This window comes from Physeter macrocephalus, unplaced genomic scaffold (genome assembly GCF_002837175.3).
Source record: "Physeter macrocephalus isolate SW-GA unplaced genomic scaffold, ASM283717v5 random_672, whole genome shotgun sequence".
NCBI lineage: Eukaryota > Metazoa > Chordata > Mammalia > Artiodactyla > Physeteridae > Physeter > Physeter macrocephalus.
Genome location: NW_021145843.1, coordinates 26,197 through 38,943, shown reverse-complemented (window position 1 = coordinate 38,943; position 12,747 = coordinate 26,197). Strand labels below are relative to the sequence as shown.

The window sequence follows — 12,747 nt, the reverse complement described above, 5'->3', positions numbered from 1 at the left end:
CAAGCCAGAGCAGTGTCCAGTGCAGCTATCCTCAGGGTGTGTGGGTTCTCTATGTAAATAATTCGAGGCACTTAAGAGTCCTCATATCAGCCCGACTCTGGTGCCCAATATCTTGCTGCAGGTGGGGGTGACTGATCATCTGCTGCCCTCCTGGATCAGCAACCCCAGGGTGACCAACACCACCAACAGGGCCCTGGAGCTCCTGCAGGCATCTGGTCAGCCCCATCCACAGGGTAAAAGCATCAGAGAGCTCCCCCAAGGGGAGAAATGGGATCCAGGACTGGGATGTCCTGCCCGGCTCCCCTCCTGTCCCAGTAACCTAAGGAGGGGAACTTAGAAAGCTTTGGGGAAGGCACTGCAGAGTGCGGGGCTTCCTGAGACTCTGGCCTGCAATTATTTCCTGTCTCTTTCAACTCCCGCCTCCTCCTCCCCCAGCCAGATTCCCCGTTGCCTTGCTCTGGCCCCCACGTGTATGACGGGGTTCTCAGCTTGAGCCTTGCCCCTTCCACCCTCCCCCTGGGCTTCCCGAGCCCCAGCTCCGCCCGCCCGGAACACCCCAGGGCCCGCCAGCTCACTGGACCCAACACACTCCTCTCGCTTCCCTGTTGTGGCTGGGGCTCCATCTACCTGGTGGCTGAGGCAGAAACCTGGCAGCAAGGCGGGCTCTGTCCACGTACCAGCTGTGCGGCCTCAGGCAGACGTGCCTGCCCTCCCGACTGCCTGCAAAGGCGGGGGGGTGATCCTGGTAGCGCGGCTGTGAAGGTTGATGCCAGGATGCACAGGACCTGCGATCAGTGTCAGCTGTGGTTATTGTCCTGGAGGTCTTCCCTCCCCGTCATCCTGTCACTCTAGCCCAGTGGTTCCCTCTGGGGGCTGGCTTTGACCCCTAGCGGTACATTTGGCAATGATCACAGATATTTCTGTCACCACTAAGGGGATGCTACTGGCAACTTGTGGGTGGAGGCCTGAGAGGCCACTCCTCGTCCTATGACACAGGATTAGCAGCTCAAGATGGCAGCAGCGTTGAGGGTGAGAGACCCCGATCGCTGGTTTCTAATCTTCGTGTTTTGGGTTCCAGACACTTTTGAGAGTCGGATGAAGGCTCTAAACCCTCTGCGCCAAGAACATGCCTGTGAATATGCAGTTACTACATTTGAAATAGGATTCCAGGAGGTTCTCGGAACCTCCAATGTCCATCCAGGCTAAGACTCCTCACTCTGCTGTCATATTTGCCTAGAAGCCACGAATTTCTGCTTGTCTAGAGGGACAAGTTCTTTAGCAACTGTGTCAACCATCTCTCTTCATTCTCTTCGTCGCCACTTGCTGACTGGGAGGCCCTCTCCCTCATTTTTAACCTGAGAGAGAAAACTAAGAGGGTTCAGTAGGATTTGCATGGAAGAAAGACACATTTTTCTCATTCTGAAAGGGACGAAGCAGGCTATACGTAAATAATATGAATTTTAAAGTAAAAAAAAAAAAAAAGTTACCTGCTTTGAACTGTCCCCATCCCCAGGTCAACTGTGGAAGTGCCCCTTCCTGCGCCATCTTCTCGGCCCACCCAAGTCTTCCTGCAGCCTCTCCATGCGTGTTCACCCCCTCTTCTCAGCACCCCCATGTCCCTCATGCATATGGCCTGGCCTCGTCAGCCTCCAGGGTAAACTTTTCCAAGGCTGGCCGACATGGAGGAGATAAACTGGGGCCTGCAGCCCACACACGACCCTCAGACGTTCCTGGCTTGTCCTCATGAAATGGCTGTGAGGCCTCAATGAACAAGAAAAACATATCCACAAGACGCTTTGCAGCGGGTGCCTGGTACCAGGAAGCACTCACTAATTGTAAGCTGTTCGGATTTCCTTCTGTAGAATGGGGGTTGAGGTGAGAATTAAGAGACGATTGGGGGGAGTTCCCTGGTGGCCTGGTAGTTAGGATTCTGGGCTTTCACTGCTGTGGCCCAGGTTGAATCCCTGGTTGGGGAACTGAGAACTGAACTGGATCAGAAGAAACAAGAAGACTCACTGTCCTGGCCTCACAGAGCCAGGCCAACCGAGATGCCACACGTGAGGTCTGGGAGGGGGCTCTGACTTCGGACAAGGGTGATCTGGCCCCAGGTGACCCGGGACAAGTCACTCTAACTGCTGGACCTCACGAATCTCGTCTGAAAGATGGGGAGACTCCCCACCTGGGTGAGAAGATGGGACCGAGAGCATTCTTTATGAGCACCGTTTGCACCTCTACTCGGCCATCCTCAGAGCCCACGGCCCTTCCCCCGTCCAAAGCTTTCAGGGCCCAAAGGCTGGGCTGCCCCTCCCGGTCTGGTCTCCCCAGCAAGGCGGAGGCTCTCATCCTCCCACCGGCCATCACTTCAAAAGGTAAATCAAGATGAAGTGCTTCCCAGGGCACTGCTTATGACAAGGTTTTAATAAAATAAAATAGAAAGTTCAAGTGCTTCCAATCCCCCAACATACCCCATTCCGGCGTGGGGGAGGGGAGGGAGCCCCCACAGCCCAGTAGCACCAGGGATAGCACCATGAGAAAGATGAGGTCGCACCAGCCTCCCTGAGACCCACGGGGGTGGGTGGGCACGCGCCCCTGGCCGCCCCCTCGTCGCCCCCCACCTCAGACGGAGCCGAGAGCACACGGACTCCCCGTGTACGGCAGTGTCAGGGAGCGCCAGCCCGTGTCAGTTCCACCTCCTCCCGAGGCCTGGCCTTCTTTGGAGAAGCCACGGGGCGGCCCCCACCCCTTATGGCTTTGCTCCCTGGGCAGGAGAAGGCGGGTGGGGAGGGAACAGCTCCTTCAGCCCTGAGGCTGGGGCTGGGGTGGGAGGGCGGCAATGGCCAGGGCTCCCTGCTAGGATGGGGGTGGCTCAGGGGTCAGCAGTCACGAAGGGTCAGGGGTCAGATCCCCGGGGGTGTCCAAACCAACCCGCCCCCAGGGTCAGAGCTGTGCTGGGGTTGAAAGTCAACGCCCTCCCAGAGGTCCAAGAGCTCCTTCTGGAGGTTGGTTACTGAGAACTCAGGGCGGAGGGGACCAGGAGGGACGCCCTCCTCTCCCAGCCTGGGCCTCCCTATCCAGCCCGTCACGGCCCATCACCGTTGACATCCAGGTCAATGGAGCCATGGCTGACCACCAGCCGCAGGCGCTTGGGTGGGGAGAAGGGGGCAAAGGCAAGGGCCTGCTTGGGGACGGGGATGGGGCCTGGGGTCCCGGCAGGGGCGGGGGTGGCAGTGGCAGGCGGGGCCGGGGCCACACGGCTCAGGTCCACACGTACCACGTAAGGCAGCCCGTAGCGCCGGGCCCAGTGCCAGTCCTGCTGGGGGGCCCAGCGGGCACGGGCGGCCGGCCCCAGGGCCACCAGGGCCTCTGCCCGCAGGCAGCAGTGGGGGCCACAGCCTCCCCATCGGTGCAGGGAGACGCGGGCAGCACGGAGAACGGGGGGCGCCGGGGCCCGCCGGGGTGGGGGGCGTCGGCGCCTCCGGGGACGCACCCGGAGCTGGCGCTGAGGCAGCCACTGGAGCCAGAGGGGCGAGGCGTCGGGGCGGGCGCCGCAGGGTGGGGGGCGCAGGGGCTGGCAGGCAGCTGTGGAGGCCCAAGGGAAGGGGAGCGGGGAGAGAAAAGGGCAGCTGTGTGTAAGCAGGGCCTCTTCAGAGGGGAACAGCTCCTGCTCAGGCCAGCCGCCGTCCCCCAGTGCTCTTCAGAGGGGGACAGATGAAGAGGGGGATGTTCAGGAGTGAGGCCCTGTCTGGGGGCCCGAGTGGGAGTACCAGGAGGGCCAAGATGACAGGAGGGCAGACAAGGAGCTGGGGATGGGGGAGCAGCTGATGAAGACAGGCCAACAGGACAGGGTCCCGCCCCACGCTCACCGCAGAACGGGTCCCGGCGCAGCGGGGCTGGGTGGGCACAGGCCCGGGGGCCATCCAGGCCCTGCTGCAGCCGCCGCTTCGTCTCCCGGAGCTCATACTTGTCCACGGGCCGGGGCGGCAGGGGCTCCTTGGGCTGCAGTCGGAAAGCTCCTTCGCCTCTCCTGAGGATGGGGAGGGAAATGAGGAGCGGGGAGGAGCGGGCCCTGAGCATGCACTCCTGACCCCCGGGATGCCAGGGGGCGCCCCTCCTGCAGGCCGGCCCCACCTCTCGCAGGTGTAGCATTCACAGTGCTCATTCTTTTCACCGAAGAAGCCTTCGCCGTAGAAGCAGGTCACCTCGTCCCCCGGCTCGATGTCCCGGAGCACCTTCACGCAGGCCGCGTTCCCATCTGCAGGTACGAACTGGGGGCCAGGAGGCTCAGCGCCCTGTCCTGCGGGTGGCCTGGCTCCACCCGCCCTGGCCTCAAGGGTCCCCCCGGGACGGACAGCGGCCGAGAGCCCGGGGAAGAGCCCTGCCCAGGGTCTGCCCTCAGCATGCACTCCCTGACCCTCCCCCATTTTGCTGGCTCCCACCCTCCCTGCAGGACATGACCTAACCAGGCCCTGGCAGCGCTCACAAGAACCGCTCCCTCCAGCACTCCTTCTCGGGCTCCTCTGAGACACCCTGCCAGCCTGCATCTCAGTGGCCGAGATGTGAGCCCCTGCCTGGCTCTGCCGCCTGCCCTTCCCGAGGCCTGGGTCCACCCCGCAGCCCCAGTCCAGGATCGCCACCCCCCTCGCCTGCCTGCTCCTGACTCCAGGTTCCCCATTTGGGAGAGGCGGCCCTCGCATCCATCCGTCCGTCCGCCCGCCCACCCAACTGTCCATCCTAGCCTGACACACACCTGGGAGAGCCCCTGGCCACCCGCCCGACGCCAGGACAACTGGCCGGCACCTCCCGAGCGGGCAGTGCCGGGCGTCCTCTTTCCCTCCCTCCCTGAGACCCCAGCTGCCCCTCACCACCTCCTGCGCAGCTCTGCCCCAGGCTACCTGCCAGCCTCAGCCCACGCACTGCCTCCAGCCCCGCCCCCGAAGCTCCCAGAGCAGCGGCACCAGGGCCTCTGAGAACCAAGGCCCCTTCACTCACCCCGTGGGAGCCTCCACGGGGCAGACCCAGCTCGCGCTGACACACGAGGCGGGAGCTACTGCGCCTCCTCGCCCTCCAGCGTGGCGCCTCCCCTCTGAGATGCCCTAAAGCGGCCTCTTTAGCCCTCAACACCTAGGAAAATCCTACTCCTCCTTCGACGCCTGGCTCCGGCGTCACTTCCATGCAGCCTGCGGTTCCACACCACGTGGTGGCTGACCCCCGCCTCATCGAGCTTTGCTTCACTCTCCATCCTACCCAGCGTCTGTGCCCCAAACCCACGGAACGGCGTGCAGAGTCACAGGACGCTGACACACGCCCAGCCTTCACAACTGTCCCAGGAGGGAAGTTCTCCGCGTTTCCCATCCGAGAAGAGAAACCAGGGCCGGGGCGGCAGAGCCAGGATTGAGTCCTCAATCCTCACACCCGTGGGGTCCCAAGGGCCGGCAGGTGCGCCCCACACTTGGCAGGGCGCACACCCAGCGCCTTACAGGGGCCATCTCCCCGCAACTCCTCTCTCTCACGTGCTCCGTGCTCCACCCGCAGCACAGGGTCGGGGGTGGCCTCCCAGAACCTCCTATCAGGAAGAGTCCTTGTCCTCCAGGGCAGGGCTTGCTCTGACCCCACCCCAGGAAGCCCTCCCCAGCCTCCTGCTATCACAGCTGCCGTGGGTGTCTCCCTGGGAAGCCCGGGGCCCACGACACAGGCAGGGGCACTGTGTGTCTCCCCATCACCACACTCCCCCCAAACTGGCCCAGCCCCCAGCCCAGGTTCAGAGAAGGGAGAATGCGGCCAGCAGGTGGCAGCCTGGGTTCCACTGTGACTTTACCCAGAGCCCCTTCCTCCCTCCTCTGACAATCGCAGGCACAAGCGCCAGTGCTGCCCAGCCAGGAGTGGGAAACTGCTTTGTCAGATGGGGAGACCCGGGACAGTTTCTGGCTATTCGCCGACCAGAAAGCCCCTCCCTCGTGCCCATTCCTGGGAAGGGGGGTCCCCAGGTCTCACCTTGCAGTTGGGTTTGCAGTCTGGAGCCAGATGGGGGGTCGCGGGGAGAGAAGAGAACTGGGTCAGCGAGCCAGAGAGCCGGGGCTCAACCCCTCCCCCGCTGGCTCCTCACACAGCCCCGCCCCAGGCCCCGCCCCCACTCCCCCCCCACCCCCCCTCCCCGTCCCTGTCCCCACCGTGGTTGATGAAGGCGGCCGGGCCGAGCCACAGCTGAGCGCTGCGCTTGCGGGTGGAGTACATGATACTGAAGTCGTTCTCCCCGGCCCTCAGCAGCCCCTCGTCGGCCTCCCGCAGCTCTGCGATGCAGCCCACCAGCAGCTCCAACTTCTCGTTCTTTTTCCTGCCCAGAAGCCAGGTGGTGGGTCTGAGAGCACCTCCCTGACCACCAGCGCTGGGGACAGGGGCCCTTCATCCCAGGCCTCCGGCGGGAAGAATCCATGGGAAGCACCAGCTACCGCGTTCCAGCTCCCAAATCTCTCTGGAATTCACACCCCCGTCGCCTCTACACCTGCGGCAGGCGCGGCACCCTCCACCTCCTGAAAGCCTGACCCGCATCCTCTCCGGCTCGCGGTTCCTCCAGCCTCCAGTGCCCACTGCCTCGGCTTCCCGCAGTCCAGGCCTGCCCGGAAGTCCCCACTGGCGCCCCCGCACTCTTCACTAGACCCTTCGGCTCTTCCTTCGGGCCTCAGTCTAGGCCTGGCGCCCAGGAACACTCTCAAAATTCCCGGGCAGGCTCAGGACTCACTGAGCAGCTGTGGTCAGCCCTGTGCGCTCACTCAGCTACCACCTGCCTTCCCGCTAGAATGTGAGCAGTGGGCAGGGTCGTCTTGTTCACCGTCCTGCCCCGTACCCAGCAGCGATTGCCACGCAGCAGGGGCTCCAGTGGGGATGAAGAAAAGGACAGCACAGTCCTGGGCGCAAGATCAGTCCTTTCTTGGCAGCCCCAGAAAGCCTGGGTCTCGAGGGGATCTCATCTCCCAGCAGGGCCGTGGTGGGCCAGGAGGGGCTTGGGGGAGCAGACCCAGCCTCCTTTCTCTCAACACAGACATCTTCGTGCCCTGTCCCGAGTGTCCAGTCTCCTCCAGAAGGGAGGGGGTTTCCTCTCCCAGCAGTCCCCAGGGAGGGATGCCTCCTGTCAGGCCTGGGGCCCTGGGATACATGTTCTGCCCTCTTACCAAGCGCGGGTAGACACAATCTTGGCTCCATTTGTCTCCATGGAATAACGGGTACAGGGCAAGATGGTGAAGCCGCTTTCAGGCAGGAAGGCTCGGAGGTAGCGATAGATCTGGGGGAGGTGAGGGGGTGGGCAGGGTGAGGAGGTGGGGCAGGGTCGTCCTCGGCCCTCTCTCCTGGGTTCTAGTCCTGCTCTGCCACTGACTCGCTGTGTGGTCTCAGGGAACTCACTTCCCCTCTCGGGGCCTCAGTTTCCTCATCTGTCAAATGAAGAAGTTAGACTCCATCTCAGAGGGCCCCCCAGCTCTCCTCTCCTAGGATTCTCTGAGCCTTGCCTCAGATGGTCCCAATGGCTAGGAAGTCAGGGAGTCCCGGGGAGCTGCACTGAGGGTCTGCCCGACAGGGCGGAGGACCCGGGACAGGCAGAGGAGACGGGGAGAACACGAGGGCCAAGGGGAGGGAAGGGAAGGGCTCCCTCACGTGGGTCTTGAGGGCAGCCTCCTGCCGCGGGCCCCGGCTCTGGAAGTAGTGGGCCATCCAGCCTCCCAGCGTCAGGGCCCGGTACGCAGCCTCCAGGTCCCGCTGCCTCAGGAAGGCCTCCAGCGCTGAGCGCAGGTGGTGCTGTCGCCGCAGGGGGGGCACGGGGCTGGGGGAGAGGGCACGCCTGGGTCCCAGGGCCTTGGCCTATTCCCTCTGGGCCTTCCCAGGCCCCACCCCCACCCCCACTCGGAGCTGAGAGGAGGATGGGGCTGAGAGGTGGCAGTGGAAGGGAAGGGGTCCCGAGCCCTCGATCGCCCTCCCCCAGGTCGCCTCACCTGACGTTCATCTTATGGGTGCGGAAGCCGAGGTAGGGGTCCAGGACGAGGCTGGTGGCGAGGTCGTCATTCTCACACAGTTCCCTGGCTGTCACTCTGTCGGGGCCCATGGTGCCCCAGGCACCATGCTGCCTCCTGCGGAGAGTGGAGAGCTCAGGGCAGGGGCAGGGGCGGCGCCCCAGGCGTGTGCCTGCTCTATGTCACTTATAGGTAGTGTGAGACTTAGGCAAGCCCTTCGGTCTCCTCCTCTATAAAGCAGGAAGAAAAGCAATACTGACTTCACAGGGCTCTCGCTGAAGGTGAAATGCAACAAGTGCTTCTGACAATGGGGAGATCCCCAAAGAAATGCCAGCCACCATCGTTAGTAGTTGCATCTCCTCCAACCACCTCTGACAGCCCCGCCACGTGCACACACACTCGCAGACCCCGTGCGCACACGCAGATTCCCCAGAACCCCCGTACACACACACACACGCAAACGTGCCAACTGGCCCACGGAAGGCCGATTAACTGGCAGCCTGCGATAACCCTAACGGCTTAGTCCTGCAGGAGGTGGAAGTCAGGGGGGACCCAGCAGCTCCACCTCCGGCCCTCACCAAGGAAAAAGCCAAGGCCTCCTGCCCCACCAGAACTGCTTGTTCATCTGCCCATCCCCACTCTCTCCTGGCCTCGGCCTCCACCCCCATCCGCAGCAGCCCTTGGGAGTCCTCAGAAGGCTCCGGGTGAAACCCCAGGCAGCCCGAGTCGGGGGCGGGTGAGGGGAGGGAGGGCAGACGAAGGATCCCAGCACCTGCTCTCTCTCCAAGGATTCCGGGGGAGGGAGGGGCACAGAGGACAAAGCGGGGGGAGGGGGGAGAGAAAAGGAACGGTGTGGAGAGGCATAAGAGGCCCATAAAAAAAGAGGAGAAAGACGGGGATTAGTAAGACGAAACAAAACAAGCCTCCTAACCCCGACTGCAGAGGGCCCGGTGGGCACCGACACCACGGCGCTTCAGGGAGAGCAGATGAGGGACAGCGAGGAAAGGGGAGCTGGCAAGAGGTCAGGAGCTAGAGCAGCTGGGAAAGGGGGTCGAGAAGGCGCGCAGGCTGGGGGTAGATAAAGAGGGGGCGCTGCGGGAAGGCGCTGGGACAGAACGGAAGCTGCAGAGGGGCAAGTGGGTAATACGGACACCACAGGGAGGGAGCTGGGGCAGGGAGAAGGGGCGGGGGTGCCTGCGGGGGAGACCGAGGGCTGCGGGAAGGCTTGGGGGTCCAGGGAGGATCCCAGGAAAGCTAGCAGGGAGACCAGGGGTCCAACGAAAGTAGAGAAGGACCTGGAGGTGGAGGGAGGGTCCTGAGATGGTATAGGGGGGCGCAGGGGTTCCAGAACGGGGCTTGGAGAAGCAAACAGGGACAGGGGAAAGTCCTAGGGATCCAGGGAGGAGCATAGAAGAGCCGCGAGAAGAGAGCCTGGGCTCCAGGGAAGGACCTGGGTAGGCAGTGAGAATCCAGGGGAAAGGCCTGAGGTTCAGAGGGAAACTGCGGGAAGCGGACAGGGGCCTGGGGAGGCAGGGAGAGTGCAGGAGAAGGGCCTGAGGTCCAGGGAGGGGAGTGTAGAGTCAGAGGGCGAGCTGAGGGTCCAGGGAAGGGCCTGGAGCGCGAGAGCGGGGCCTGGGTAAGGAAGCACAGGAAAGGGGCTGGGCGCCGAGAGCAGCCTGAGGCTCGTCGAAGGGCCAGGAGACGTGGGCGCCTGGACACGAGGAGGGGCCGGGCGGGGCGGGGGACAGTCGGGGCTGGGGACGACCGGGAGCCAAGGCGGCGCGGGGCGGGGGCCGAGAGGGGGCTCAGAAGTCGGGCCCCGCGCGCCCCTCACCCGCTTCTCCTCCTCCTCCTCCTCCTCCTCAGGCGCCCGCGCTGCGGCTGCCACCACCTCCCACAGCCTTCTCCAGCTCTCGTCAGACACGGTCGCCGCGCCTCCCGTCTGCCCAGCCGGGCCCGCCTCGCAACGGCCGTCACGGCCTTCCACTGGCCAAGGCCGCCGCCACTCTTCAGTCGCTCTGAAGCTTGCGCCGCTCCCATTGGCCGGGCTCCGCTCTGCCCCTCCCCGCCCGCCCAACGGTCAGCCCCCCTAAAAAACTCCGCCTCGCCCTCGCTGCAGTTGAGAGCCGCCGACTGCACCCAGTGGCTGCTGCCGCTGTCTTTCCGGCGCTGCCATGGAGACGCATCCCCGCCCACGGCCCATAGTCGACGCCCTCATTGGCCGAAAGCGCCGTCGCTCCGGGCGAAACGCGAGTTTGGGTCGGGTTATTTGGGTCCAAGTGGAAAGAGGCAGGGTACCGCCTGCTCCAGAGCCCGCATGTGATTGGTTGGCCTTGGAGCGACTCATGCTTCCATTGGCTAAGGTCTCCGCCTGTCACCATAGAGTCGCGATCTCCCTGTTCTTTTTCTGTAGCGAAACCTTCGACCACCAGGGGGAGAAAGCAGGGAGGACGGGAGGGGGGGTGAATGCGCGCGCACCTCCTTCCCCCCGCCCATCTGGGCCAGCGGTTGCCAAGGCGACAAAACTTTATTGACAACCCTGCCCGGTGCAAAGGGCTTTTCGCTCTCTTCCTCGCTCCTAGACCACCTTCTTTTCCCCTAAATAACCTGTTTAATTTTGAGTACCCACAATAACACTCTGTGGATGAAAGGGTCAGAAAGAAGGAGATTGATAGGTGGGGGCTTTGAAGAAAGCCCTGACTCATGGGGAGCTCCCATGGGGCACCCCCCCACACGCCCACAGTTGGGATCACCCCTCTGCTCCAGTCCTAGAGGCAAATAAAATTAGCAATTCATCATAATTACGCCCAGAATAATAAGCCCCACACTTGGAGCAGGCGGTCTTTGTTTTGTTGACGGCTGTATATCCTGTGCTCTTGAAACAATGCGCGGCACGGAATAGGTTCTTCGTTAATTTGTGCTGAAGGAATGAATGTATGAAGCTGGTTTCTGCAATCCGTCACTCTGTGACTTTGGAGAAGTGGCTTGCCTTCTCTGGGCCTCAGGCTCGCATCTATAAAACAAGGACCACATTGGTCCCTCTTTGAGGGGTCCTCCTTAACACCCTCCTAGGTGTCCTTCACTCGTGCTTCCAGGCTCCCACCCTCTGTTCTTACTGTTCTTTCCCCAGCTGGGACTATCCCCAGCTCGGAGACACCGCCAGCCCAGGTACCCCCACCCCCATAAGGATGGCTACAGCTCCGGAGAAGAGATGCAGCCTCACCCGGAGAAGGGGAGCCAGCAAGCAGAGAGGACCCTATAAAAAGCTCCGCTGAACTGAAACAACACTGTAAATCAACTAAACTCCAATAAAAATTAATTTAGAAAAACAACAGCAACAAAAAAACTCAGCTCTTCGGGAAAGTCCTATCAGCAGGTCTGAATCTTAAAAGTGCAGCCCTTCCACCAGCGGGTGTACACCCTAGAGAAACTCTCAAAAATGTGAACAAAAAAATAAGCACAAGAATACTTGCGACAGTGGTGTTCGTAAGGGTGAAAAACTGGAAGCGGCTTAAATGTCCATCACATGAGGCATGAATTGAATGGATCATGGCATATATACACAGGGGAACACCGTACTACAGTGAAAGTGGATGAACCAGCAACCTGCATATCAACCTGGACAACCCTAGAGCATGCTGCTAGTTGCAGAAGTTTACATAGTCGAATGCACGCAGTTTTAAAACACATAAAACGAGGGTCGTGTGTGGACACATGAAATTATACACAAACTTGCATGGGTATGTTAAGGGGCGGGGGAGTCCCAGTGGCGACCCCTGGGGGCAGAGCGGAAGGAATGCAACCAGGAAAGCTATTCAGGACATTGTTGTTATCGGTAATTTTTTTGTTTTTTAAGCCCGGAGGTGGAAGCCCTGAGTTCATTGTATTCACTGTCTGTTCTTTTTCTACGTGTCAGAAATATTTCATAATACAAATAACATGTTAACCCGCCAATGCCACTTCCAGGATTTTATGCTAAAGAAATAACTGGACAAGTGTTAAAATATTTAAAGATGTTTGTCTCAGCATTTGTTGAAAAAGCAGAAAAATAGGAAGAGCCGTAATGTCCAGCTGTAGGAGATTGGTTGGACCGATTACAGCATATTCGCAAGACGGAAGAACAATCGTACCTAACAGTTACTGAGATCTTAGCACAATCCAGTCACTTTGCAAATAGTCCTGTGGGGGAGGGGCTGTTATTATCCCCACTTTACAGATGAGCAGAGTGAGGCTTTCCAAGGAGGTGTAACTGGCCACCGGATTACAGAGTTTGTACTCTCAACCCCTGCTGCTACACTGCCCGGACAGGATCCAGCTGGTTCTCGACCCACAGATGACATAAGAGGCACCTCGGAAAAATGAATAAATCTCTGACACATGCTACAACACAGATGAACCTTAAAAACATCATACTGGGTTAAAGGAGCCAGACACAAAAAGTAACATATGGAGTGATTCCATCTCTATGAAATACCCAGAATAGGTGAATCTGGAGAGACAGAAAACAGATCCAGGGAATTCCCTGGCAGTCCAGGAGTTAGGGCTCCAGTGCTTCCACTGCAGGGGGCATGGGTTCCATCTCTGGTCGGGAAAATAAGATCACGCATGCCTCAAAGCGGTGAGGGGCGGGAGGAAGCAGATCCGTGACTGCCATGGGCTGGGGAGAATGGGGAGTGACTGATATTGGGCATGGGGTTTCCTTTTTGGATGAAGTTCTGGAACTAGAGAGCCGTGATGGTTGCAAAGCATC

At 60.9% G+C, this 12,747-nt stretch overlaps 1 protein-coding gene across 2 annotated transcripts; it reads right to left on the bottom strand.

Moving 5' to 3' along the window:
- Positions 1-2,400: 2,400 nt before the first annotated feature.
- On the bottom strand, positions 2,401-9,899 carry KMT5C (lysine methyltransferase 5C). 2 transcript variants are annotated; one of them, XM_007103241.4, is made up of 9 exons: positions 9,832-9,899; positions 7,980-8,114; positions 7,645-7,810; positions 7,167-7,276; positions 6,168-6,331; positions 5,992-6,011; positions 4,129-4,265; positions 3,864-4,024; positions 2,401-3,579 (listed from the first exon to the last, which is right to left on the bottom strand). In XM_007103241.4, the coding sequence occupies exons 2-9, from the start codon at positions 8,087-8,089 to the stop codon at positions 3,080-3,082; spliced, it is 1,368 nt and encodes a 455-aa protein (XP_007103303.1). In that variant the 5' UTR covers positions 8,090-8,114; positions 9,832-9,899; the 3' UTR covers positions 2,401-3,079. The 2 variants fall into 2 exon arrangements, with proteins under 2 accessions (XP_007103303.1, XP_054939087.1); XM_055083112.1 differs by lacking the exon at positions 9,832-9,899 and having other exon boundaries at positions 7,645-7,785; positions 7,980-8,118.
- Between the last annotated feature and the right edge of the window lie 2,848 nt (positions 9,900-12,747).